Genomic DNA, 27,954 nt, shown 5'->3' with positions numbered 1-27,954 from the left:
AAATTGTAGGCTACGGAACCTCACCCACCCACTTCTGTAATGGACCCCTAACCTGTGGCTGAGTTACTGAAGTCCTCAGATCATGGTTTAAAGATTCAAGTTACAGAGAATTCACCATTTACACTGGTTTAAACCTGCAAGTGACCCGGGCCCCATGCTGCAGAGGAAGGTGAAGAAACCCCAGAGTCTCTGCCAATCTGACCCAGGGAAAAATTCCTTCCCAAACTCAAATATGGCAATCAGTTAGACCCTGAGCAGGTAGGCAAGACCCATCAAGCAGATACTTGGGAAAGAATTATCTGTAGTAACTCAGAGCCCTTCCTATCTAGTGTCCCATCTCTAGCCATTGGGATTTTTGCTACTGGCAGTAGCTGATGGGCCACATGCCATTGTAGGCAGTCCAATCATACGATCCTCTCCATAAACATATCAAGCTCAGTCTTGAAGTCTGTTAGGTTTTATGTCCCCACTGCTCCCCTTGGAAGGCTGTTCCAGAACTTCACTCCTCTGATGGTTAGAAACCTTCGCCTAATTCGAGCCTAAACTTATTGATGGCCAGTTTATATCCATTTGTTCTTGTGTCCACATTGGTGCTTAACTTAAATAACTCCTCCTCCTTTACCCCTCTGATGTATTTATAGAGAGCACTTATATCTCCCCTCAGTTTTCTTTTGTTTAGACCAGTGGTTCTCAAACTGTGAGTTGGGACCCCAATGTGGGTCGTGACCCCATTTTAATGGGGTCGCCAGGGCCAGCACTAGACTTGCTGGGACCCAGGCTGAAGCTGAAGCCTGAGGTCCACCTCGGGCAGTGGGGCTCGGGCTGTGGCCCCTTCTCTTCCCACCCAAGGCAGTGGGGCCTGGTCTCTGCTCCCCTTCTGGGGGTCATGCAGTAACTTTGCTGTCAGAAGGGGGTCACGGTGCGATGAAGTTTGAGAACCCGTGGTTTAGACTGAACTAGCCAGACTCTTTGAGTTTCCTCTCAAAAGATAGGTTTTCCATTCCTTGGATCATCCTAGTAGCCCTTCTCTGCACCAGTGCCGTGTGTAATGGTACTAACACTTCCTGTCTCTACTGGAAATACCTTGCCTGATGCATCATAGGGCTGCATTTGCCTTTTTCATGGCCATATTACATTGATGGTTCATAGTCATCCTGTGATCAACCAGTACACCCAGGTCTTTGTCCTCTTCTGTTGCTTCCAACTGATAAGTCCCCAGCTTATAGCAAAAAATCTTGTTATCAGTCTGATGTGACAACCTTCAAAATTTGAAATCTTTGTAACAGTCTCTCATCACCTGCCTCTACAGGACAAATCAGAGGCCCAGCACACAATCAGAACAACAGGTGCTGGTCAGATGTATAGGGGATGAGGAAGGAATCCTCATCGCTAAGACCACGAGCTGGCTGAGGAACCTCTCTGATGAGCTGAAGTAGCTTGATACATTGGCAGCACTCCTTGTGAGGAGAGGAAGAGAATCCATGCAGCAGTGAATCCACCAAACAGAACTGGGTGAAATTTTTTGCCTGAAAGTTTTTCCAGCAAACAAATAAAACTAAAAAGCAGATTTGGGAACATTGAAACATTTCACAAATTCGGGTTGATTTCGCTGAACTGTTTCAGTAAAAGAAAATCAAAAAAATGGAAGCATTTTGACATTTTCAAAATTAAATGTTTCAATTTTTCTATTCAAAATGACTTTTTATTTCAAAATTTCCTTTCATTTTATTTTTAAAAATTTAAACAAAGAGGAAATTAATTGACATTTTCTTACCTTTGCATTGTAGGGAATATAATGCTTGGATAAAGCCTCAGGAGTGTGCATCCATGTTTTGTCTGCAAAAAAGCAAAACAAAAAAAATTGCACTAGATTAAATGCCTTATTGATTCTTATTGTAACTTTAAATGCATCAGTCATCCTAATTTTATTCAGATAAGTATATTTCTATCGCAGGTAATAATAAAGGGCCACATTACCACAGTATCTCAGCACCTCACAGACTTTAATAAATTTATCCCTGTGAGGTAAAGCAGTACTATTTCCCCAATTTTACAGATTGAGAAATGAGGCACAGAGAGGCTAATGGCCAGATTTGTAAAGGTACTTAGTGTCTAAAGATGCAGATGGGCACCTACTTGGATTTTCAAAAGTGCCAAGGTGCCTGACTCTCTGATGCCAAAAGATACCTATTTACATCATTAGGCACCTAAATACCTTTAAAACTCTGGCGCTAACAAACTTGTCCATAATCCCACAGAAAGTCTGTGGCAGATCAGGCACTTGAATCCAGGTTTCCCCAGTCCCAGGCTAGTACTCTACACTGGAGCATCCTTCCTCTCCAAAGTACTACCACTCTGTAGAATTGCTGTACCTTATCTCTAACCAAACAGAAAATAATCAGCAGAGTTGTTTGGTATTGGAGTTACAGCAGATACACAGTCATGTGAAAGAGCTTCCTTTTACAAGCATGAATGCAGATCCCCGCATGTCAATTTAAAATCACATACCTTGGCTGTACAAGGCTTCAGCTGCTTCTAACTAATTATAATATGTCAAAATATTATGGGAATAGTATTAGAATAATGATGACAAACTATGCTTAACACTGACCGCTAGGTAAAATTCTTGCTGGAAAATGAACGTCAAATTCGTCCCGTAACTCCATTATTTCAGGAGACAAGATAAGACCAGATAAGCGACATCAATCTAGATAAGAAACAAATTTGACTATCCAGAAAGGCTTTGTGACTTTTTAATGGTATATAATAACTTAACTTTTCATCCTGGGCATTTATGAGATTTTCCATTTTAATTACCTTTCACTGAACTTAAAATCAGATCTGAAGCCCTGATCTCTGGATTTCCTCCTCCTCCCTATAAAAGTGGTATTTCAATCCCAGGTGGTTTGCCCTTGTCTTTCTGATATTTTCTTCACCATGCAGATGTTCCAAACATTGACTGCATATTACCTTTATTCTGATGTATTATGTTGTATATCTAGAAGACTGTTTTTCTTAGATTTCTCTATTGTATTCATTTCTTCAAAAATCAATAAAAAACAATAAATCAAAAACAAAACTGTTATCTCCAATATTTCTACAGGGAAGGTTCCTGTAAAAAAATGATGTCTTAAACCATGTTAACAATTAGCTCCAGAGTTTTAAAACTTTAATCTTTCACTGGATGGCCTAAATAAAGTTGCATATTTTCCTTTAATGATCCATCTAAGAAATGTACACTATTGTCTTACTTTTCCTGCTGTGAATTTTATTATGCTTTGACAGCATGTGTTAACTGCTCAGTGAAACACATTTGCCTTTCCTTTTCTTTGTAATGACTATTTTAAAATGCCTATTTTATGTAAAACTAATCTGCTAAAGTTTCAGAAGAATAATTCTGAACACCAGAATTTTAGAAATCCACTTAAAACACGATGTAGAGGAGAAATTAAATGTTTGGCTTGGGCCATTTTTTTCAAATAACTACATGGCATTCCTGATTTTTAAAAAATTGTGATGAATTACTTTACTCTCAGTGAGTAGCGCTTACTTATACATATGACTATTCTCATTTCAGTTAGCATGAGTTATGGAAGCAGAATCTGGAACCTCATTGAATGAACCACCACAAGAGTAGCATAAGGCAAAATTCTGCCCTTGAATAAGCACATGCAATTCCCTTTGCCTTCAGTGAGTTTTCACAGATATAACTAAATAATTAACTTTTTCTGTTGATAACACACAAGGATGAATAAAATCCAGCTCATTCTCTCTGAGTTGTGCTTGCTCTTGCAGTCTTAACAGGAGTAAAAGCAGTAAAACTTATTTTTTTAACTAAACAAAGAGCTATACCTCTGAATGTGCGTAAGGAGCAGATCTGATTTGTAAGATATATATCTTTACACAAAAAGAAAAGGAGTTCTAGTGGCACCTTAGAGACTAACCAATTTATTTGAGCATAAGCATAATGCATAGCTCACGAAAGCTTATGCTCAAATAAATTGTTTAGTCTCTAAGGTGCCACTAGAACTCCTTTTCTTTTTGCGAATACAGACTAACACGGCTGTTACTCTGAAACCTATTTTTACACAGTCACTTTCATAACAAAATCACCACTCAATGGAAGGTGTGTGTATAAAAAAAAACTGAATCTGTCCTGTAGCATACAAAGCAGTATTCTTTGAAAGTGAAGCTCTTGCATGAAAGAACAAGATTTAGCTACTTGTTCCTTAAAGTGGTATAATTTAATATTTGATATTTTACAGTATCTATAAATGCGCTTTTGGCTATGGTTGAGGAGCACACAGCATATCAGGGGGGTAAGGCGGGGAGAGAGGAAGTGTATGCAACAGTGACCTTTCTGCTCCCCTGATCCTGGGTTTGCTGTGTGCTGGGCTAATCTCTCAGCATAATTTCTGAGCTGAAGACTTCTCTACATTAAATCAGCTGTCAATGGCCCTGATGTGATGTGTTGTTCTGGGATCACCAGGATGTAATGAAATTTTTTTAAATTAATAATCAATACAGTTGGAAGACAAAAAATAAAGGATAAAGCGTCATAACCAAGATTAATTTGGTTTTATATATTATATATTTTTTTAAAGAATCATAGTTTTAAAAATCAGTACACTATTTAGAGGGAGATGAGGGAAAAGTGGGTTTGCCAGGTAGCAGGAAGGTCCAAATTAAGAGAGAGAGGTCAGATGAGTGTGTCTATATTGTAATCACTTGGTGTAATTACAGCTCAGTCTGATACAGCTTTAATCTAGCTAGCTCAGGTACCGGAGCAGTGAAGCTGTGGCAGTTCATGAGTAATTACTCGTGGAGCTAGCCCACACCAAACCCACCATGAGTAATTACTCGTGGAGCTAGCCCACACCAAAGCTCACAATGCCAGAGCTTCACTGCTCTGGACTTGTAGCTAAATAGATTAAAACTAGCTCAGATATGTCATAATGAGCTGTAATCACACTCCACGATTACAGTACAGACAAGACATACTGAGAACTGGACTTCTCCCTGTTCTTTAAATGAGTGCAGTTCCAAAGCAGTGCACAATTACACAGGACAACCTACCTTGAAATGTGAATTTAAAATATTAATGAAAATGTTTTAATGGTTCTGCATTTCTTATGACTGTAAAATTTCCACTGACTTCAGTGGGATACCATCAGATGTCTATGTATATAAGAAGAAAAGGAGTACTTGTGGCACCTTAGAGACTAACCAATTTATCTGAGCATGAGCTTTTGTGAGCTCCAGCTCACTTCATTGGATGCATGCACTTTAACTCACCCATGTGGACACTGCAGGACACTAAAAGGTTCCTAGTTCGCATTACCGTAGTTCTCTTCAAACAGGACTATATTTACATGAGGTAGGAACCTTTTAGTTTGTGCTCGCAGTGTCCACACAGGGGAGTGACAGCACAGCACTTTGGTGTAATACTCCTATTCACAACCCCATAGTCCAAACTGTAGACATGCCCTTAGACATGCCCTTAGTTAGCAAGTAGCAGCTCGTGAACACACAAGAGGGACATTGGAGCATTAGCTGTAAACCTTACACTAGCATTGGAATCCCATTAGCATGGGGCTGCTTGTGGCTGCAGGTTGACAGCACTGTTTGCATCATAAAGCAAGGCCATGCTTAGGCAAAATTCACATAAATGGTGAAGATATACTGAAAAGTCACAAGAAATATCTCCTAACCCAGGGGTGGGCAAACTTTTTGGCCCGAGGGCCACATCTGGGTATGGAAACTGTATGGAGGGCCATGAATGGTCATGAAATTGTGGGTTGGGTGCAGGAGGGGGTGAGGGCTCCAGCTGGGGGTGCAGGATCTGGGGTGGGGCTGAGCGGTTGGGGGCACCCTGTCTGCAGGTACTGCCCCTGCAGCTCCCATTGGCCACGGTTCCCAGCCAATGGGAGCTGCAGGGGCGGCGTGCGGAGCCCCTTGGCTGCCCCTACGTGTAGGAGCCCAAGGGGGAACATGCTACTGCTTGTGGGAGCTGCGCAGAGTGGGGCAAGCCCTGGACCCCACTCCCCGGCGGGAGCTCAAGGCCCAATTAAAACATCTGGAGGGCCAGATGTGGTCCCCGGGCCATAGTTTGCCCACCCCTGTCCTAACCCTTATTTTTCCCTTGCATGCTAAGTTCTGATTTGCTTTCTGGCACTGTCTTGCAGCATCTTATTAAAATTTTGCTGTGATTTCATCTCATTTCAAGGCAACAGGAAAACAAGACCATTTTAGATATATAAAATCCAGAAAATGGCAGAGACATTGCATCAAAAAGCCACACTGAACATTATGAGAAAACAAAACAGGAATACTTAATTTAATATACAAATTCTTTCAAGAGTAAAATGCAGTTTGTTCTGCTCCCTCATTCCTTCCTGTTAAAATTAATTTTAACAGGGCTTCTTAATTTAGTACTTAATTATTCATTCTCAAATATAAAACAAAACAGAACTTTATAATGCAATCAACAAAAACAAACAGCTGATGATATATTAATTATTAATTATTATTATTGTATCACTTATATAGCACCAACGGTGTGCTAATGCTTTACAGACATATAAAACAGTAAGGCCCCAGCACAGAAGAACTTGAAACCTAAATCAAGCTAGCAAACATACACATATAATATACTGAAAGAAATTTTTAAAAAATGCTGTAGTGTACTAGGCTTGAGTTTACTGAACGGCTAAAGGCAATTTGAACTAATAAATTCATAGCTTTCAGTACCCCTGGTAGTATGAATGACTTCAGAGCAACATGAGGGCACAACACTGGGCATAACAGCCTTCTGTTTAAATGAAAAAGGAATTTGGTTACACACATTAGAGAGGAACTTGCATAATGAGGTAAGATAGAAGCCCATATATTTCTGACCACGATGAACTTCAGCCAAAGCCCATTAAAACATAAAAGTAAAATTCTACATTGAATATTTTGGGAGTGCGCAAAGACTAGGAAAAGGGAAAAGGGAAATACTGGCTGTGTAGTGGATCCCACATATATTTTTCTGCTATAAGGCAGCAGAGGGAAAGGACAACTGAGTGGTATGTACTTGGGATTGGCAATACCCCAAGCCAACAGATGCTCTGCGGCTGGGCAGGATTGGCTCCTTATGCCCTCTTCTCCTATACTGCACCAGCATTGTAAACAAGTTAAAGAAGTATGGGCTGGATGAATGAACTATAAGGTGGATAGAAAGCTGGCTAGATTGTTAGGCTCAACAAGTAGAGATCAATGGCTCCATGTCTAGTTGGTAGCCAGTATCAAGCAGAGTGCCCCATGGGTCGGTCCTGAGGCCGGTTTTGTTCAATATCTTAATTAATGATCTGGAGGATGGTGTGGACTGCACCCTCAGCAAGTTTGCAGATGACACTAAACTGGGAGGAGTGGTAGATACACTGGAGGGTAGGGATAGGATACAGAAGGACCTAGACAAATTAGAGGATTGGGCCAAAAGAAAACTGATGAGGTTCAACAAGGACAAGTGCAGAGTCCTGCACTTAGGATGGAAGAATCCCATGCACTGCTACAGACTAAGGACCGAGCGGCTAGGCAGCAGTTCTGCAGAAAAGGACCTAGGGGTTACAGTGGATGAGAAGCTGGATATGAGTCAATTGTTGCCAAGTAGGGTAACGGCATTTTCGGCTGTATAAGTAGGAGTATTGCTAGCAGATTTAGGGACGAGATCATTCCCCTCTATTCGGCACTGGTGAGGCCTCATCTGGAGTACTGTATCCAGTTTTGGGCCCCACACTACAAGAAAGATGTGGAAAAATTGGAAAGAGTGAGTCCAGTGGAGGGCAACAAAAATGATTAGGGGGCTGAAGCACATGACTTATGAGGAGAGGCTGAGGGAACTAGGATTATTTAGTTGGCAGAAGAGAAGAATGAGGGAGGATTTGATAACTGCTATCATCTACCTGAAAGGGGGTTCCAAATAGGATGGATCTAGACTGTTCTCTGTGGTACCAGATGACAGAACAAGGAGCAATGGTCTCTAGTTGGAGTGGGGGAGGCTTAGGTTGGATATTAGGAAACACTCTTTTACTAGGAAGGTGGTGAAACACTGGAATGGGTTACCTAGGGAAGTGGTGGAATCTCCTTCCTTAGAGGTTTTTAAGATCAGGCTTGACAAAGCCCTGGCTTGGATGATTTAGTTGGGGATTGGTCCTGCTTTGAGCAGGGGGTTGGACTAGATGACTTCCTGAGTTCCCTTCCAACCCTGATATTCAATGATTCTATGAAATGACTGACCCAATGTGAGTTGCATGGATAACATTCTGAAAATGTAAGGGATAGTAGGATTGTTCAAATGCGTTTTAGCTCAGTTCACGACGACACGTATCCCCCTCCAGAATGAACAATGATTCTGTCATGATCTGCATTGCCTAATGCGTGGTCAAAGTATCACAGTATATGGAAACAGGAAGAACCAATTAGAGGTGTTTTGGGGGCATACTGATTGTGGGAAACTTTACCATCAAAACCACTTATGCAGTAACTATGGGACAAATCCAGCAATCCTTACCACGGCAAAACACTCTTTGAAGTCAACAGGATTTGGGCCAATAAAATTTATTAAAACACAGTGTCTTTACTTGCACAGGAAGTTAGAAGATGGCCTTGACGACCTTTCATGTGAAATCTGCATGAGGGGGCACTGTTAAAGATGTCAGTGGTTACTACTTCCAGTGCGGTGACCCCCTCTCCAAACTGCATAGTACTACCATCTGTACCAGCTATACCAAAGGGAGGAGAGGGATAGTTAGACTAATTTTTTCAATTAAAGACCAAAACAGTTTTGCATTATTACTTCGGTTGGGGATCAACACTTCCCTAGCACTAATGCCAGTATCTTAGTTCCCTAGCTGTTTATGCTACAGTTCACTCTGCTTAACTCTGCTCTCCCAGCACATCTCATAACGTTAGTCTTCTGAACAAAAGCAATCTCCACTGTGTCAATACCTCTGTATGAATGACAAGGAACAGGTATCAGGGTAGTCACTTCCACACTGTATACATTCTTTTTTGAATTTGGTTATCTATCTTCATATCAGTAAAGACAAACTTCACAATAGGACACACAAAAATGAACACCCTATTGGTTCATCTAGTGATGTATCTTGCCTCCATTAGTAACTTATTGCAGAGAAAGGTGAGCTCCTGCAAATTGCACATCAGTTAATTACTCAATGCTGTATATTACATACATTTTTCTTCACCCCTACAGGCCAGGAGTTTATATCCTGGAGCATGAGATTTGATTACCATTGTCAGAACTTTCACTTACATACAGTAATTACAGTGTTATTAGTAGTCATACATGTATCCATTTTGCTATCACCCAACCACAGTGTGTGTCTCAATGACAGTAGGAGCAGAGAATTACAGATGCTGACTACGACCTAAGTATTTAATAAAAGCAATTTTTTTAAAGTTACTAGGTTACTATGATTAAGCACACAATCAAAATTATGAACCAAATTCTGCTCTTAGGTATGCATACACAAGTCCCAGTGAAATATACGTGATACAAAAACTAAGTGTTGTGTTGCTGGAGTTTTTTTCCTTCGCCCTCAGTATCTCTCCTCCCCCAGTGATTCTTGGAGACAAGCATTCATTCTTTGTCAAGACACTGAAGTCTTATCTTCCTAGAACAGAATGAAGTTTGCAGAATGTAGAGCCTTTCAGTGTCCTTCCATCATGAGATTCAGGGCCTTATGAATGGCTTTCAATGGCTGCTCACATTAAAATAACAAAATGTTATTAAGACAATGTTGAGTTTGCATAGTTACAAAATTACGAAAAGTCAGGAAATGTAAATGCTAGATTCGAACAGTGACATTATCACAACCTTATCTCATATACGGTGTGTTTTATGCCATACATTTTAGGACATAGATAATAATAAAGTGATCTACATATTTAAGCAGAAAAAAAGAACAGCAATAATAGATATGTAACACTGATCATGAATCCTCAGCTTTTGCATTTCTTCACTTTTTGTGACACTAACTATGCAGGTTTAATGATGTATTAACTTTTTTTTAACAAAAGGATTAGAATTGTTAAGCTAGTCAGTTTGTGCATCTTACTAGTTCTGCTGCTCCATAATGACTATGTTGTGGCTTAGCCAGAAGCCCTGAAAGGGGCAGCGTACGGCTATATTGCTCCAGGAGCAAGCCAGAGATGGTAGTGCGACTCTGAGAGTGGTCCCTCGTTCCTCCCAGGCTCCAGAAGGGGAAGTAATTTTTGCCAGCCCAACGCATGGTGCAAAGTACTACTGTTTCCATTACAATTTAACTGCACTGGTTGGCACATTAGGTGAACAAAGTCAGAGAGGAAGCAGATGGAATCCAAGCTCTATCCATTCTTCATCATTGACTACCCACTCCCCACCAACCTTTGCAAGAGGGTGAGTTATAGGTTCTGTAGTGGCTGTTCTCACCACAGGACTGCAACTTGTGGTATAGTCAGCCTGCAAAGAGAAGTAAGAGAGTGTTTTACACCCCCTTGCTCCCCTGTGTAGGTGTGGAACACAGACCAACAATTCATTTTGTGGAAAATTTTGAAATTCAATGTTTTATTCCAATTTGCGATACATCTCCCCCCCCCAAAAAAAAAAATCAAAAAGTTTTGACCAGCTCTAAGTATATTTTACCACCCTTTCCTAAATCACAAATTATTAGAGGGAATTTGTGAGAGTGTTCCAAGGGGGAAAAAATCACTTCTGGAGAGAGATCAAACATGGAACATTTCAACCTGCTACAGGGTCATTGGCCCATTTAAAGGGGAGATGGGGTGGGGCCAGCCTGAGCTGTCCCATAATTAATTAGCCTGAGGCGTAGGACCACGGTTAGGCTGCAGAGACGCTCAGGATGAGTGGAAGAAGCTTTTTCTTTGTTGGGACTTTTGGTTGGACTCTTGTTACTCCCAGAAGGCATCATATTTTTTTGTGACTTGGCTGGAGGGTCAAGCCATATCTTCAGCAGTCTCCCGTTACGGAGCCCTGAAGAAGACGGAAACTGAGGCAAAGGGCTCCAGAGCCAGCCAGGCCACGATGGAGCTGTTGGGATGCTGCCGCTCTATTACAAAGCCAAAAGTTCACATAGGACAAAAAGGGGTTACAGTATTAGAACATGTGTAACCTTAACTAAAGTGGTGGCTCCATTCAGTTGACTGTTGTGACCTCCACAATGGGTGACAGGAATCTTGCTGCCTGCATTATGTACAGGATATTCAGGCTGGGAAAGGTACAGCCTTTTGTCAGTGTAAAAATTACAATCACAGCTGCTTACCTACATTCTTATGCTTAAACTGACCCTGAAGTTTCAAAAGAGAAATCTTTAGGTAAAAAGTTGACCTCAGTTAATTTTTCTCCCTTTTGGTACTCTAGCATGTTGCTAATTTTTTCTGAATTGCTGGATATTACTACAATGAAGTGACATTTTTGCACTAGTGAAATTTGAAGGGAAAAGTGTCCACCAAACTTTATTCTGGTATAAAGAATAACAACATTTATCTGATGTTATTAAATCACCTTTAGTCTTATAGAACTGTTGGAAATATTCCAAAGTTAATGAACTCAAAGTCATCCAGTGATCACCACAATGATACAAAATTTGAGAATGGAGGATCCAAAAGGGGGGGAAATGGTCGAGATGACTATTAAAAAAGACCTAAATAAAAAACAAGACTATATGTCTGAGACAGTGTATGTATTTACAGATAGACATATAACATTTTTCCTGGCAGAGCATTTGTGTTTGACAGAAATATGGTGTAAGTTTAATCATATTGGATATTCTTGCTAATTTTCTAACAGTTTCATAAGAGAATGAGCAAAATATGAAATAATCCTTATCACTCTTATCAGGGTATGACATTGTGAATACAGCTCCAAAATTTAATTCAGCAGACAAGAAATGATTTTTCATGATAGCCGGCAATTCAGAAGATTAAGAAATATGCATTAGTATGAAAGTTAACCAACAATTATCAAAACTTGTCCTTCCACCAAAAAAGTCACTGTAGACTTTTAAGTGACTGATATTCAAATACATAACTGCCTATATGAAAGTTTTACACACATACAAAACCTCTATGTGCTAACACAAATGTTTACGTGCCTGTCTACCTACATGAAGAATTACCCATTTTGTCCATATAACTGCAGGATTTGGGCACATGTGCATCTGTTGAAGCCACTTTTCTGTGGCCAGTTTTGAAAATTTGGCCCACAACGTCCAACTTACTATACAAATGGGTAATAACAAACACCAATTCTAAATGGACAATTCATTGGTTATAGAGCTCAAATTCTTCAGCTTGAAAGCCTTTATGTAAAATATCTGACCTTATGTACATTAAGCTGTTTAAATTGTCCTAAGGCCCTGAATCGCACAATGGAAAGAGACAAAGAGGCTCAACATTCTTCAACTATTATGTTCTAGAAAGCTACAGCTTCAGTGCCTGGAGAGCAAATAATGAACCTATGTCTCGAGGGAGCTTCCTAAGCTTAGCAGAGGGGAAAATTGGTTATTTTATTCAGGTGAAAATCAGAGCTCTTTTTTTTGAGCTGCCTAAAATACTATGATAAGTAGGAACCTATAATATGATTATAATAAGAATGCTCTACAGATATTTTGGACAAATTAGCAAACAGGAAAATACCAAATTCGAAATACTAAAGGGCCAAACTACCCTCTCACACACAGAAAGGAGAGGAGAATATATTGCAAAATACTGTATGAGTTAGAACTTTCTCAGGTGCTGCCTAATGCTTCCTGCATGGTGAAAAATATGGGACCAAAGAGGAGCAGTACAACCGCATGAAGTTCGGAAATGAAATCCGACCAGAACCCTACAAACTCAAGAACATCCCTACCGAGAAACTTTCTCTGAATTTCTCGCTCATGGTTACTCTCAGAAACCATATTGATATATTGGCTCTCCCCTATATAGAATCATAGGGTTGGAAGAGACCTCAGGAGGTCATCTAGTCCAATCCCCTGCTCAAAGCAGGACCAACACTAATTAAATCATCCCAGTCAGGGCTTTGTCAAGCCGGGCCTTAAAAACCTCTAAGGATGGAGATTCCACCACCTCCCTAAGTAACACATTCCAGTGTTTCACCACCTTCTTAGTAAAATAGTGTTTCCTAATATCCATCCTAGACCACTCCCACTGCAACTTGAGACCACTGCTCCTTGTTCTGTCATCTGCCATCACTGAAAACAGCCTAGCTTCATCCTCTTTGGAACCCCCCTTCAGGTAGCTGAAGGCTGCTATCAAATCCTCCCTCCCTCTCCTCTTCTGCAGACTAAACAAACCCAGTTCCCTCAGCCTCTCCCCAAAAGTCATGAGCTCCAGCCCCCGAATCATTTTCGTTGCCCTCTGTTGGACTCTCTCCAATTTGTCCACATCCCTTCTGTAGTGGGAGGACCAAAACTGGACGCAATACTCCAGGTGTGGCCTCACTAGTGCCGAATAGAGGGGAATAATCACTTCCCACGATCTGCTGGCAATGCTGCTACTAATACAGCCCAATATACCGTTGCCTTCTTGGCAACAAGGACACGCTGCTGACTCATATCCAGCTTCTTGTCCACTGTAACCCCCAGGTCCTTGTCTGCAGAACTGCTGCTTAGCCAGTCGGTCCCCAGCCTGTAGTGGTCCCTGGGATTCTTTCATCCTAAGTGCAGGACTCTACACTTGTCCTTGTTGAACTGCATCAGATTTCTTTTGGCCCAATCCTCCAATTTGTCTAGGTTTCTCTGGACCCTATCCCTACCCTCCAGCATATCTACGTCTCCCCCCCGCTTAGTGTAATCTGCAAACTTTCTGAATTCTCTCTCATATTTTACATATTGGAAAGGAAACTGAGCAGCCAACTGAGAACAATATAATAGTTACAAAAGGCCCTGAGAAAATAATATGTGTTAGGTTACTGACCTGAAAGGGCCTCTCATTGAAATTCTGGTTTCACCTATCACTATATTTCAAACACTAGAAGAGCTATAACTGAAACCATCTGATAATCTTTCATGCAAAAATTCTAATATTGGAAGCAAGTTAAAGTATTAGAAGAAGAAGAAGAAGTAAATGACCAATTTCTATATCAAAAGGCCAACAAAACTGGGGTAGCAAAGAACTATTTGGCATGCAATTCTGTACCTTTCACATGCTCCCAGTTTCTGTCTTGTAAGTATGGTTGTCTAGTGAAAAAAAAGCCAGGCATTTACATTATGTGTTAGCTTTTTGCTTTATTTTTGTTTAGGCCTGGTTTTCTAATGAAATAAAACCTTTTAGCCAGGTGATCGTTATTTTTATGAAAAAAACACAGATCTTATTGAGTGACTATCTAAGAAAAAAATACCACAGCAACAAGAACACAATAAGAACAAATTTCAGAGTAACAGCCGTGTTAGTCTGTATTCGCAAAAAGAAAAGGAGTACTTGTGGCACCTTAGAGACTAACCAATTTATTTGAGCAAGAGCTCACGAGGTGCCACAAGTACTCCTTTTCTTAATAAGAACAAAGATAATAACTTTTAAAATTTTGGAAAAACTCTAATGCATTCCACAAAGAGAGTTTTAAAGTTCACTGGCAGCTATATTGTCTCTGGTTTGTTTGTTTGTTTGTTTGCTTAATTTTCTTCAACTTTTCACAGGTTAGAATACAATAGAAAATATCCTTCTTTCTTTTTTATTGCTTATTTAAAAAATTGTGATAAATGAATTACATACATCTAAATAAGAAATATGAAACCAAAAGAAACTAGCAGTAGAAGAAATTGATTTTTACATGTTACCATTATTTATTTATATGCCATAGTTATTTCCTCCACTTTTATGGCTTCACTTGTTTCCTTCGTGTCCAAAGGAAGAATAGGAAACACTAAACTTATGTTGTCTGTGAAATGTAGCATGAGATTATAATAATTCTGAAGATCATTTTATAGACAGTCCATTCAAGTGAAATTGTATTCTGTAACTTTTCCTTGAGGCATTCTCATGATATTTCAAACTTTGTCCATTACATTTTGTCTGTCTATTTCCATAAATGACTGTCATAAAGAACCATGATGATTTGGTTTAGCTGTCAGTACAGATACAATTTCTCAAACTTTGCCATTTGTAATTACTGCAATGTAATTTAGTGTTGTGGGGGTCTTCCATGTTTCATGAATCAATCACTGGGCAGCAATCATAGCTTTTAAAAATGATGTTTTTCCACATGATGTTAGAGAAATCAGATTTTCCCACAGAACAGTAGTCTGGACATAGACCTGTGTACCCATATCTAAACTAAGGTTGACAACTGCGCATTTATTTTTGGATGAAATCTGGGCACTAGAGTATAACAAACTATGGGCCAAATTCAGTGCAGATCCATACCCTGAACAAGTCAGTGAGATTTCACAGCTTGTAATTCAATGCTGAATTTGGCCCAGAGTGAAAAAATGTGGCCTTAAATTTCCTACATTTCCAGCATGATTACCCTGTGCTTAAAAATGTCTCTTTCCATCTGACAAAAATAATACATTTTTCCTGTGTTTCTAATGCAGCATAAATCAACAAACTGTAGCTCCATTCTGTTAACTTTCCTATTTGTGCATCAGTATGATCACTCTCTACAGTAATATCTATAAATCTCAGGCTACAGAGCCAGCAAAAAAAGCAGACACCCTTTAAGATTTGGCCTCAAATACTGATAATTGTTCATTTAAAAGTTAATAATCTAATGCCTTCTGTTTGTCTGTTTGTTTATAATATGTTATATAGACATGCACACAGTGCGTGTATGTGTGTATATATGTTTAGACTCAGATCATCCCTTCAGTTATATACAGATGACTTGGATACCAATATTACTAATAAGGATCACCGATATGTAGTCACAACATTTATGATTGCCCTTACAATACGAAATCTCTTTCTTTACTATAAAACATATTAAATTCCTAGAAGAGCTTACAACTAAGACTGAAGACAATAAAGACAAGACATACGGAAACTGAGATTAGGGAGAGTGTGATCTCTGCACATCTCTACTAATATAACTATTTACTGCTGCACTTGAGGAGATGAAGTTTTTCAATATAGTCACCTTGGTTGGTTGGGTATCACTATACAAAGCTAAATTAAAGGTGGTACATTTAAATTAAAGGTGGTACATGGTAAAGGTGGTAAGGATGGGACCAGGCGCAGAAAAATGGGTCAGAGGAATACATAGAGAAACATATATGTGTTATGTGTTTGACCTAAAGAAAATGTTCACATCTTTTGACAGTGAAGAAGCAGGAATTTTCACAGTGCTGTTTTTGAAAACATGTTGCAGAAAAAACAACTTTCCAACATCATTGACAATGACATCTCAGTTTTCCCCTTTAGTTGTCGTACTTAGTTTTGAATAAGATCCATGAAAACTCTATTAATATAAATTGGTATATAATTTGCATCTGTTGATTTTAAAAGTAGATAGTTTTCATTCTAATATTAATTTCTTTTTCATGGTTCGTAAATTATTTAATGTTTCTGCAAGTCAAATACAAAGAACATTGCTTCCATGAAATATAAAAATGGATAGGTAATCCAACTCTTGTTAAAGTCAGTGGAAAAGTTCCCACTGAGTTCTATGCTACTTTGTTCACAAGTATCAAAAGCATAAGTATCAAAATTTAATAATCATGATACTTGATGATCTTACATTTATCTTGCACTTTAACATAACAAATCAGGAAAAAGTATTCTTCTATGAAGCCTGTGTTCATATAATCTGGTCTCACCTGATACCCATATTATTTTCAATTACAACTTTTGTCTGCAGAGATTCTAATTCTTTATGATTGCCTGGGTGAATAAGTGCTTCCTGACTCAACCAGTTTGTTTTGTTAAATATTCACTTATGAATGCTTTCAGTTGTCACTGTTAAGCTGAAAGATGGGTGGGTTGATATTAGATATTTAATTTGAGATTTCAATTAATCAATTAAACCCTCACCTAATTTGATTACTGTTACAGGTAGTCCTTGTACTTTCAACACAACTGGTTCCTGAAAATTGCATCATAAGTCGAATGGTTGTAACTTAGAACTGCAATCACTGAGCGACGGAGTGTCGTAAAGTTGAAAACAACGGTTGTAAGTTGAATCACAATGTCAATTCAGAAACATCATAAGTGCCGTTCATTTTAGGTAGAATGTCATAAAGTTGAGGACTGCCTGTATTTAACTAAACATATAAGGACCACATAAGACGTAAAATATGTTGTGGGCAGGGGGATGGGAGGGGACTATGTTCTGCACTGTAACCCTGAGCTTCAGAGGATTGGGAGCCACAGTGATTAAGTAAGGAAGTATCTGACCATAGGATAACCCAATGGCCAGGTGAACTACCAAGAAAACCAGCACAAAACATAGGAAGAACAGGCTACTTCTCAAGGAGGGAGAGACCAAGTTGCAAACAGTATCAGCACCCAGCAGAGTAGAATAGGGGGAAAGGTTATCTACAGGAAAAAAAACTCTTCCCATGGCTGTGGGGAAAAAGAACCATGTGGAAACTAATATAAAATGTGTGGAAATTGTTTATAAAAACAAATATGCTAAGGAAAATTAGGCAACACCAATAAACACAATGCATCTCCAGGAAAACATTTGATTACCTCTCTGAACAGAGAATAAATCTATGACTGCATATAGATGGGTCTGTGATCTTAGTGTCAATAAACTAAGTAGATGTATGCTCCACAAGGGCCACAGAGATACTGTTACTGCATTTTGTTAGGTTCTATTATAAGACACCTTAAGCTTCTAAGTTTAATATAGATAGCTATGGCAAATATGAGGCCAACTTTTTTGTGGTGTAAATGGATGCATTCACATTGACGTCAATGGAGTTTCACTCATTTACACCAGCAGAGACTTTGGTCAATGGTCTTTTTCACTTAATAAGGGTTTTTAGAACAAAGATCTATTTGAATTATGTGAACATAAGATCAGAAAATGCAGCTCTTATTGTTAATGTTTTCCTCATTATTAATACACAAATATCATTTTATGTTAAATGTTTTCACTCACATCAGACAAATTTGTTTGTATTTGCTTTAAAAGAAAAATCTATCTGTAAAACTCCGTCTAAAAATTAAAAGTATTAAAATAACAGAATGAAAAAAATGAATGAACTGAAAGATCTATAACTGGGAATTTATCTGTTAGAGACTATTTGGCAGTAGATACATACAGTTTTAGAAAGTCTCTTTTTCAACATAAAAACAAGATTAATTTTAGCCTTCAAAGCCCATGCCTTTAGAATGAACAAAGTTTCTGTAACACAGGGTGGTTTAATTCTATTAAAATGTGATTTTCCAAAACAGCTTCACCAGGAATAAAAGCCCAACCACTAGAAACAATAAACAGCAGCACAGAGACCTACATGCCTCCCTTTAGCTGTTCTAACACCCTCTTGCATTCCCTCTGATCAGAAATCAGTAAAGGAAATAGCATGAGATTCAGTAGAGGCTCTCAGAGCCTCATACTACAGACAGAGGACTCTTTATAGGTACGTATCTGGAGTGACTTGATCCATACAATTTCCAGAAAGTCATTCCTTTCTAAATTAATTGGTCTAATACAACTACTCTGAAAGGATTTATTCTGTAATACTAGTATTTTTTAACCTTTACAAGTATTTATGCAGAATTACTTTGGTCTCCCATACAATGAAAGCCAAACTATTTACCTTTTTTTCTGCTGAAAGCACGGTTCATGTTGAGAATCAGCCAATCAAATATGTTTTCTGTTTTGTGGCACTTCAACCTGAGAAGTAATGCACAAAAGGAAAGAATAAGGAGACAAATCTATAATAAAATGTCAAGTTAACAGATTATTTAAATATTATGTGACATTCAAAATGTTTTTAAAACTGAATTGGCCAACTTACATGTACATATATCTATAGGCATACGCCTGCCTTTATTATATATGAACATTGGTGTGAAAAAAAAAATCAGGTGATTCAGGAAGGTATATCTTTGAATGTCCCAGGGAAACTGAATATGACAAGTATGGTAAATTCAGAATGGAGAGGGGTAACTCGTGGTGTTCCCCAAGGGTCAGTCCTAGGACCAATCCTATTCAACCTATTCATAAATGATCTGGAGAAAGGGGTAAACAGCGAGGTGGCAAAGTTTGCAGATGATACTAAACTGCTCAAGATAGTTAAGACCAAAGCAGGCTGTGAAGAACTTCAAAAAGATCTCACAAAACTAAGTGACTGGGCAACAAAATGGCAAATAAAATTTAATGTGGATAAATGTAAAGTAATGCACATTGGAAAAAATAATCCCAACTATACATACAATATGATGGGGGCTAATTTAGCTATAACTAATCAAGAGAAAGATCTTGGAGTCATTGTGGATAGTTCTCTGAAGACATCCATGCAGTGTGCAGCGGCAGTCAAAAAAGCAAATGGGATGTTAGGAATCATTAAAAAAGGGATAGAGAATAAGACGGAAAATATCTTCTTGTCCTTATATAAATCCATGGTATGCCCACATCTTGAATACTGTGTACAGATGTGGTTCCCTCATCTCAAAAAAGATATACTGGCATTAAAAAAGGTTCAGAAAAGGGCAACTAAAATTATTAGGGGTTTGGAATGGCTCCCATATTAGCAGAGATTAAAGAGGCTAGGACTTTTCAGCTTGGAAAAGAGGAGACTAAGGGGAGATATGATAGAGGTATATAAAATCTTGAGAGGTGTGGAGAATGTGAGTAAGGAAAAGTTATTTACTTGTTCCCATAATATAAGAACTAGGGGCCACCAAATTAAATTAATGGGTAGCAGGTTTAAAACAAATAAAAGGAAGTTCTTCTTCACTCAGCACACAGTCAATCTGTGGAACTCCTTGTCTGTGGAGGTTGTGAAGGCTAGGACTATAACAGAGTTTAAAAGAGAACTGGATAAATTCATGGACGTTAAGTCCATTAATGGCAATTAGCCAGGATGCGTAAGGAATGGTGTCCCTAGCCTCTGTTTGTCAGAGGGAGGAGATGGGTGGCAGGAGAGAGATCACTAGATCATTACCTGTTAGGTTCACTTCCTCTAGGGCACCTGGCACTGGCCACTGTCTGTAGACAGGATACTGGGCTGGATGGACCTTTGGTCTGACCCAGTATGGCCATTCTTATGTTCTTATGACATTTTAATGATTATTGGAAAGCTCCCCTCACTGCGCTTTAATAGACACAAGTGGAAATGGATTAAATATATACTAAACAAAGAACATTAAGTCTACACAGACAGAAAAAGAAGTTTTAAAATGAATGCTGAATAGCTACTGTGAAAGTCAATAACAACATTCAGTAAGATATACCCAGAATTATATTGCCCTGTTTTGTGCCTTGAGACTGTCTTTTCAAGTTGTGCTCCCCAGAAAGTTTTTCCTTCAAACCATTGTCATCTGCTGATGACAGTGTTCCCACCATATCAGACCTGTATCCTTTACCTACACCTAGCTCCCAGACTGGAACAGATTTTTTATATATATAAAATCACACCCTCTGACACAAAATTCTTATCCTGATTTCAGACTCAAACCTTGATAATATCTTTAGAATTGTATTTTCTCTTTGCTAGCATTTTACAGACATGGAATCCTACGCTTAATTTGGAAATATCCCATTACTTCCCAGTGTAGGCAGGGAAATCTTCCTTTGGAGCCCCTTGCTTAAAACACTTTTTGTTTGGATTGTTACTCGCCCATCCTCCCTTCCTCTGTCCAGATGCCCCAGCCAACATACTCCATCCACGGTATTTGAAAATGGCCTCCCTCTATCCTGCTCTTCCCATGGCATTTTGAGCTTGAGGAAGAATGAAAAAAAAAATTTGGATTTTCAAAGTGCTCATTGTTACCATAACTCTGCTCCCACTGAAATCAATGGGAATTTTACCATTGACTTTGATGGGAGCAATGTTAGGCCAACATTGAATACTTCAAATAGTATTGTCAAGATGGCCAAGGAAAATTAGTGTAAGCTTTTGAATGCAAATACGTGGATTACATTTTGCAAATTTTGTCTTGTTTTGCAAATAGCTATATATAGTTCTTAATACAGTAATTACATCCTTATTTCCATGGAAAGACTGTATGTCTTTTAGATTAAGGTATACAGGTAATTATACTTAAATCCTTTGTATTTTATTTTAAAATCACTACATATTTGATAGTTTTCATATCTGATTAACACTATGCAAATTATGGCATAATTACCACCTATTTACTCTATGATGAATTAGCCTGGGTTGCAAATAACTTACTATGCTCTCTAAGATGTATTTACCAGTACTTTTTAATGGAATTTTTTACTAAAACCTGTAAGGTAGTGGAGGAGAATATTAGGTAAGGGGTGGGGATGGGGGAGGTGGAGTTTTGTGCTTTCAAATCAGATCTTCTACAAAGGCAAGTCCACCTGTCACACTCGTCAAATCTACATGGCAATGAAACACAACTAATCGAATAATCTTAAAACAAAGTCATTATTTTTCTAAAATTACTGTCATTTCTGTCCTTGCATTGACAATTTCAATGTAAATTGAAAGCCGTTAACCCCAATATAAAATACTATTTTCACCACATATTGCTCATTTCTGTATATTAGGAAGACAGTGACACAGACACTATTCTATTTATCTCCTTGTGTTAGAGACATATCGGCCATTTAAGCACTGATATTAAATTATAGCAATTCCTTTGCAGCAATGACTCACCCCCACTCCCCCAGGAATGTGAGGTCCGAAGGGCCTGGGTGGGGCAAGTGTCTTTGTTTCACGCAGCGAGAAAGCCAGCACCCTCCCTCCCAGGTTAGGACCTGCTGTGGGCATTATGCTAGTTGCTCCTTTTAAAGCGGGTCTGGGAAGGAATTTTTCCCACATCACCTGAATTGGATTCGGTGGAGTGAGGTTTTTTCACCTTCCCCACAGTGGGTGTGAGGGAGGATCTTTTCTGGTGAGAAGAAAAGGTGGTAGGCCATATGTCGCAACTTATTTTGTAAGGTTGGCCAGATGTCCAGTGCAGGTACTCCATTGGGAAGGCAGCCAGTGACGAGATAAATGGCCTGATAAAGGACCTAAAAGGAGGTACTGGATAAAGGAACAGAACGGAGGAGGGGGTTGGGTACTCCTCTGACTGGTACGGCAGGGAGCCAACCCCCGCCCCATTCTCATAGCCCACCTTAACCCTCTTATGAGGGTGGTGGATGGTAAGGTTCAAGCCATGGGTCAGCTGGGGGACCTGGATGGAAACAAAGGGGGACTGGAGTAAGCCGCAGAGAACTGATTTGAATAAACATGGATTTGCCTGCACAGTACACTTTATCTGCCGGGTAGTCCCAGGCATCTATATAATAAAGTTGCGGCCTGGTTAAAATCTATAACAAGTGTCTCCTGTCCTTCTTGCGGTGTATCCAGACAATCAATTTACCTGCTTTAACAAAGAATGTGTCGGTAATCATAATCAAAAGCATGGTTTATTTAAATGTGTCAGTCATGTTGAGTTTAGCGGTATAAGAGGCAATGCTACCTGATTTAGTACATGACAGGGGAAGATACATTCAGATGAACTATCAATAGTTTTCAGTAATGAAAATTCTGGTAGCTAATCTAAGTGAGGTGGCCAGCAGTGTTACTAACATATGAATTTCAAGCAACAGAAGAAAGCATTTAGCCAAATGCTTTAGCAGTTTGCCTACAGAAGTCTTTGCAGGACTTACATTTTATTCTGCTCTTAAGTGATGAAAGTTTTATTTAAAAAAAAATCCCTATTTTGTTTAATGTCATACTTTAGTAACATGCTACCAGACTCAGAGCATCAATAAAAAGAGAGGAAGGATGGTGTTCTATTTAAGGTGTAAGAAGATTAGGGATCATCAATGTCCTACCTCTGCCACAGGCTTCTCATGTGACATTAGGCAAATCACTTAATCTCTCTGTGGCTCAGTTCCCCATTTTTAAAATGGGGATAATAATATTTTCTTTCTCCCAGTCTTTGTCTATTTAAGCCCTTATTCAGAATTGCACTTAAGCATGTACTTAACTACCCTTCCTGAATAAGGATGTTTTCCTGAATCAGGGCTTAGAGTAGACTGAAAGCTCTTTGAGATCATTTCTACACAATACACACAAAGCCTACCCAACAAGGAGCGGATCTCTGTTGGGGCCTCAAAAAACTATTCTAAAACAAACCAAAATATATATACCAGTCACTAAGTGTGTTAACATACCCATGATTTAAAATATAAAAGTAACCAAGAATAACTTCTGAAGCTTTCTAATTAAGAAATGATCCAAGAGAAGGTCATTTACAAATATAATTTATCATTGTGTTACTGAAGTGTTAGCATAATTAAAAAGATGCCAAATTTATGCCTGATGTAACTTTACTGATTTGAGCCGAAAAGGAATTTAGACCGAAGGTAGATTAAGTTAACATATGGAAAATATAAACACCATTAAAATAGCTGCTTTATCAGTTTCTAAAAAAATCTAGTGACAAGCTGCAGTTTGGTTCCTCATTTTGTGTTTACATATATTGAATTTCTGAGAGCTATTTGAAAATAAAAGCTTATCTCTTTTCTTTAAAGAGCAATGATGAAGGCTAATATTTAAAGAAACCTGTAGTAATAAAAAGCCAAAACCTCTCTATTACCTGACTGGTGAAAAATTCATTGCTGAATCTTTCATCAGAGATTAGTTTGAAATTATTTTTGCAATCAAACACAACACAACTGAGATTAAATAAAACAACAGACTGTAAATTGGAAGGAAACTGACACCATTTTTATTAATAATCATTGTTCATAGAATCATAGAATCATAGAATATCAGGGTTGGAAGGGACCCCAGAAGGTCATCTAGTCCAACCCCCTGCTCGAAGCAGGACCAATTCCCAGTTAAATCATCCCAGCCAGGGCTTTGTCAAGCCTGACCTTAAAAACCTCTAAGGAAGGAGATTCTACCACCTCCCTAGGTAGGTTTATCGCATATACTTCATCCTTATTATTATCTGAAATGTTTGACTCAGCTCTTAAAACTAAGCAGAAGAACCCAGCTTGCAGCTACCTTTAACGGTTCTCAAATATTTATTATTTTGACTCCATTTTAGTGCTATCAGGTCTATGAATCGCTTATAAGGACACTTTATAACACAAATAGGATTTGATCCAATACCCAACATTGCCAGCAGATCGAGGGACGTGATCGTTCCCCTCTATTCGACATTGGTGAGGCCTCATCTGGAGTACTGTGTCCAGATTTGGGCCCCACACTACAAGAAGAATGTGGAGAAATCGGAGAGAGTCCAGCGAAGGGCAACAAAAATAATTAGAGGACTGGAACACATGAGTTATGAGGAGAGGCTGAGGGAACTGGGATTGTTTAGTCTACGGAAGAGAAGAATGAGGGGGGATTTGATAGTTGCCTTTAACTACCTGAAAGGTGGATCCAAAGATGATGGGTCTAGACTATTCTCAGTGATAGCAGATGACAGGACAAGGAGTAATGGTCTCAAGTTGCAGTGGGGGAGGTTTAGGTTGGATATTAGGAAAAACTTTTTCACTACGAGGGTGGTGAAACACTGGAATGTATTACCTAGGGAGGTGGTGGAATCCCCTTCCTTAGAAGTTTTTAAGGTCAGGCTTGACAAAGCCTTGGCTGGGATGATTTAGTTGGGATTGGCCCTGCTCTGGGCAGGGGATTGGACTAGATGGCCTCCAGAGGTCCCTTCCAACTCTGTTATTCTATGATCTATGAAAGTCTGTCCACTGACTTGAATGGGCTTTCTGTAAATTAGCTATGAAATGCTGTGAAGGACATAAAAAGCCAAAACAGAACAGCCACATTAATTTGTGAGTGTGAGAGACAGAGAGAGACAGTATGAGAGTGTATGTATATATAATATATGGATTTGAGGCTTATTTATTGCTGGCTCAAAAGGTGCCAAGGGTCAAATCCTGCAGGAATCCAAAACAATGACTATAGACACACAACGGCTTGGTGCTCAAATGGACAATACCAGGAATCCACTGTATGAAGACTACCTCCATCCCGCTCTGGAGAAATGCATGAATAGTTTGACCAGGTTCAGGAGTTCTACTTGAAACCTCAGGAGATCTTCTGGCAGGAACTTTCAATCAAGGGACCTTTTAAATGGATAAAAGACAGCCTGTGTCTTGAGGTGGACACAGGCTAACTGAGACGCAGACTGTCAGAGAGACAGCAATTGTAGATAACAACGTATCTCATCCAACCCAAAGTCAGCTAAGTTTAGGTAAGACAATATGCATTTAAGGCTTTAGTTATTTTTAAGTCTTTTCTCCCTACTTGGGGTGTTCTTAGGAATAAATAAGTCATACCCTAATGTGAACAAGCTGTTCTCTATCACTGCATTTACCAGTTGGTCACTGCAAGGCTTTGCCAACCCTCCAGGAGTCTCCTGGAATCGGGCTTGATCTCCTGGAGGCTACTGAAGCCAGTCTGGGAGATTTTAGGTGCTAAAAGTCTGGTGGCGCAGCGGGGCTAAGGCAGGCTCCCTAGCTATCTTGGCTCCATGCTGCTCCCGGAAGCTGCCAGCATGTCCCTCTGACTCCTAGGCGGAGGTGCGGCCGTGTGTGTGTGTGTGTCTCTGCACGCTGCCCCTACCCTGAGCTCTGACTTCGCAGCTCCCATTGGTCGGGAATGGGGAACCGTGGCCAATGGGAGCTGCAGGCAGGGGCAGTGCGCAGAGCCACCTGGCTGCCTCGAGCCTAGGAGCCCCTGCTGGATATGCCATTGCTTCCAGGAGACACCCAACGTAATTGCCACCCGGCAGGAGCCTACACCCCAAGCCTCCTCTCACACCCCAACCCCTTGCTCCACCCCTGAGCCCCCTCATGCACTCAAACTCCCTCCCAGAGGCCTCACCCCAAACCCTCTCCTGCACACCAACCCCCGCCTAGCCCTGAGCCCCCTCCCGCATCCAAACTCCCTCCTGGAGCCCCCTCCCACACTCCGATCTCCTCGGCCCGACCTCCCAGCCCAGAGCCCACACCCCTTCACCGGTGAATGTGAGTAACGGTGTGGGAGAGAGAGCGACAGAGGGAGGGAGGCTGGAGTGAATGAGGGGGCTCAGAGAAGGGGCAGGGCAGGGGCGTGGCCTCAGGGAAAGGGCAGGACAAGGCAGAGGGTGGGACAAGGGTGTTTCGGTTTGTACAATTAAACAGTTGGCAACCCTAGTCACTGCTCCAGGAGAGAATTCTCTAGCAGGGGCCTATTTGAACCTGCTGCAGGTAACAGGATTTTTCACAACCAGTCAAAAGTGTGGTGAATCACGGGATTCTATTCTGAGAGAAATGCAGGACTCACTTGAAACAGTTGTCCAATGGACAGACAGAGAGAGATCAGAGGGACAGCTCATTCCTGAACTGTAACAGATGCTGTTTATTCCAGTTACAGATTTCACTGTGCCACTGGGAAGCACACATGTTTGAAAGAGTAAAGCAGCTTGTGACAAGTAAAGGTAACAGAAGAAGCGGGGAGGGAGAGGGGAAAACAAACTACTGCATCCTGCATCTTAAAGGAACACACGCCTCTGTGGAGAGCATTTCTCCATCCCAGAACTAGGCATTTTCTTCCTCCTCTTTCAAAAAACCAAACCAAACCAAACCTCATTAAGCAAAAGCTAACTTACACTTGACTCTAGCATAGTTGCCAACATGCAAAGAATTTTGGTAGGGACAAATTTTCACACAGGCTGGGTAACCAGGGACTGAGCCATCTGAGGGATGTGCATTCACTGAGGGGAATTTTAGGTTTCTTTTTCTTTGAGGAAGCGGAATATAAAAGGCAGAGAAAATAACCCAAAATTCATAAGAATACACTCAGCAGCCTGAGCTATTTGCAAGGTCACCCTCTGAGCAGTGTGAATTCTGGCTGTTTACGTGGCATGTGAAGACATAGCTTTGAGGCTATAAAAGGAACTAACACTAACCCAGGTAACCGGTGACATGTAAAAGCATTTCTTTCCCTTTCTGCTTTATCCCCACTTCATCAATATATTTGGGTAGTGGGGGGAAGGGGTAGGGCCTGGGACAGCTCCATGGGGTGGTGAGGGGAGTCTAGGAGCAGCTATGTGGTGAAGGTTGTGAGGGAACCTGGGGAAACTAGGTGGGTGGTGGGAGTTTTTCAGGGTGATTGGACCCTGGGGCTGATAGGTGGGCAGTGGGCTTTGAGGAAGAGGGGTTCCTGGATCTGGTACTGTCCCCTTCAACGTATGTCCTCCTGACCACCCCTCCTTGGCTCACATCCAGCAGAGGAGCGGCAAAATGGGGGGAGGAGGGCAGAGTGGCTGCACACTAAGCTGACATATCTCAGTAGTCCTCAGTGGCTGCAAGGAAACTCTGAAGGGATAACACAAAACTCCAACTGCCCAGGATTTCAGTGAGGATGGTAAGTTCCAGGATAGCTCTTTATAACTTAGGACAGCTTTGGACTGATTGGGAGACCTGGCAGCTATGCAGGGGATGAAATAAACTATCCTAACTTACCATATCTTATGTTTCCCATTTCCTTTTTGCTGGCGGTCTGGACACTCATTTGTCCTGATTTAACCTCAGGGCCCCTCTCTCACATTCCACTGGCTCTTTTTCATAACTCTGCTGTAATGAACCCCTAGTTAAAACTGTTTCTGGTACCTCATTGTATGTCTTCACTACACATTTAAACCTGAGTGTTTGGCACCTGGGTCTGAGCACCTGGGTTCGCCTAGCCCAGGTGTGATCATCCTCACTACAAAGCCTTACCCACACTACTGTGTCCTCTCTGTTTCTGTACTCACTCACGTGTGTCTGAGGGCCTCTTCCAAGGTTCTTTCTGCTGAGATGCTCTAGGATTC

At 40.2% G+C, this 27,954-nt stretch overlaps 1 protein-coding gene across 2 annotated transcripts in view; it reads right to left on the bottom strand.

Moving 5' to 3' along the window:
- Positions 1 to 18,836, bottom strand: part of GULP1 (GULP PTB domain containing engulfment adaptor 1) — a 141,733-nt gene extending 122,897 nt beyond the window's left edge. For both annotated transcript variants that reach the window (XM_073306130.1, XM_073306131.1), the window contains exons 1-3: positions 18,765 to 18,836; positions 2,612 to 2,707; positions 1,775 to 1,836 (exon numbers count right to left, since the gene is read on the bottom strand). In XM_073306130.1, the coding sequence (XP_073162231.1) occupies positions 1,775 to 1,836; positions 2,612 to 2,666 (117 nt within the window). In that variant the 5' untranslated portion in view covers positions 2,667 to 2,707; positions 18,765 to 18,836. The remainder of the gene's footprint in view (positions 1 to 1,774; positions 1,837 to 2,611; positions 2,708 to 18,764) is intronic.
- Between the last annotated feature and the right edge of the window lie 9,118 nt (positions 18,837 to 27,954).

Source organism: Lepidochelys kempii, chromosome 11 (genome assembly GCF_965140265.1).
Source record: "Lepidochelys kempii isolate rLepKem1 chromosome 11, rLepKem1.hap2, whole genome shotgun sequence".
In the NCBI taxonomy this organism is placed as follows: domain Eukaryota; kingdom Metazoa; phylum Chordata; order Testudines; family Cheloniidae; genus Lepidochelys; species Lepidochelys kempii.
Note: the sequence above shows the minus strand (reverse complement) of the source record. Positions and strands in the feature narration are given on the sequence as shown.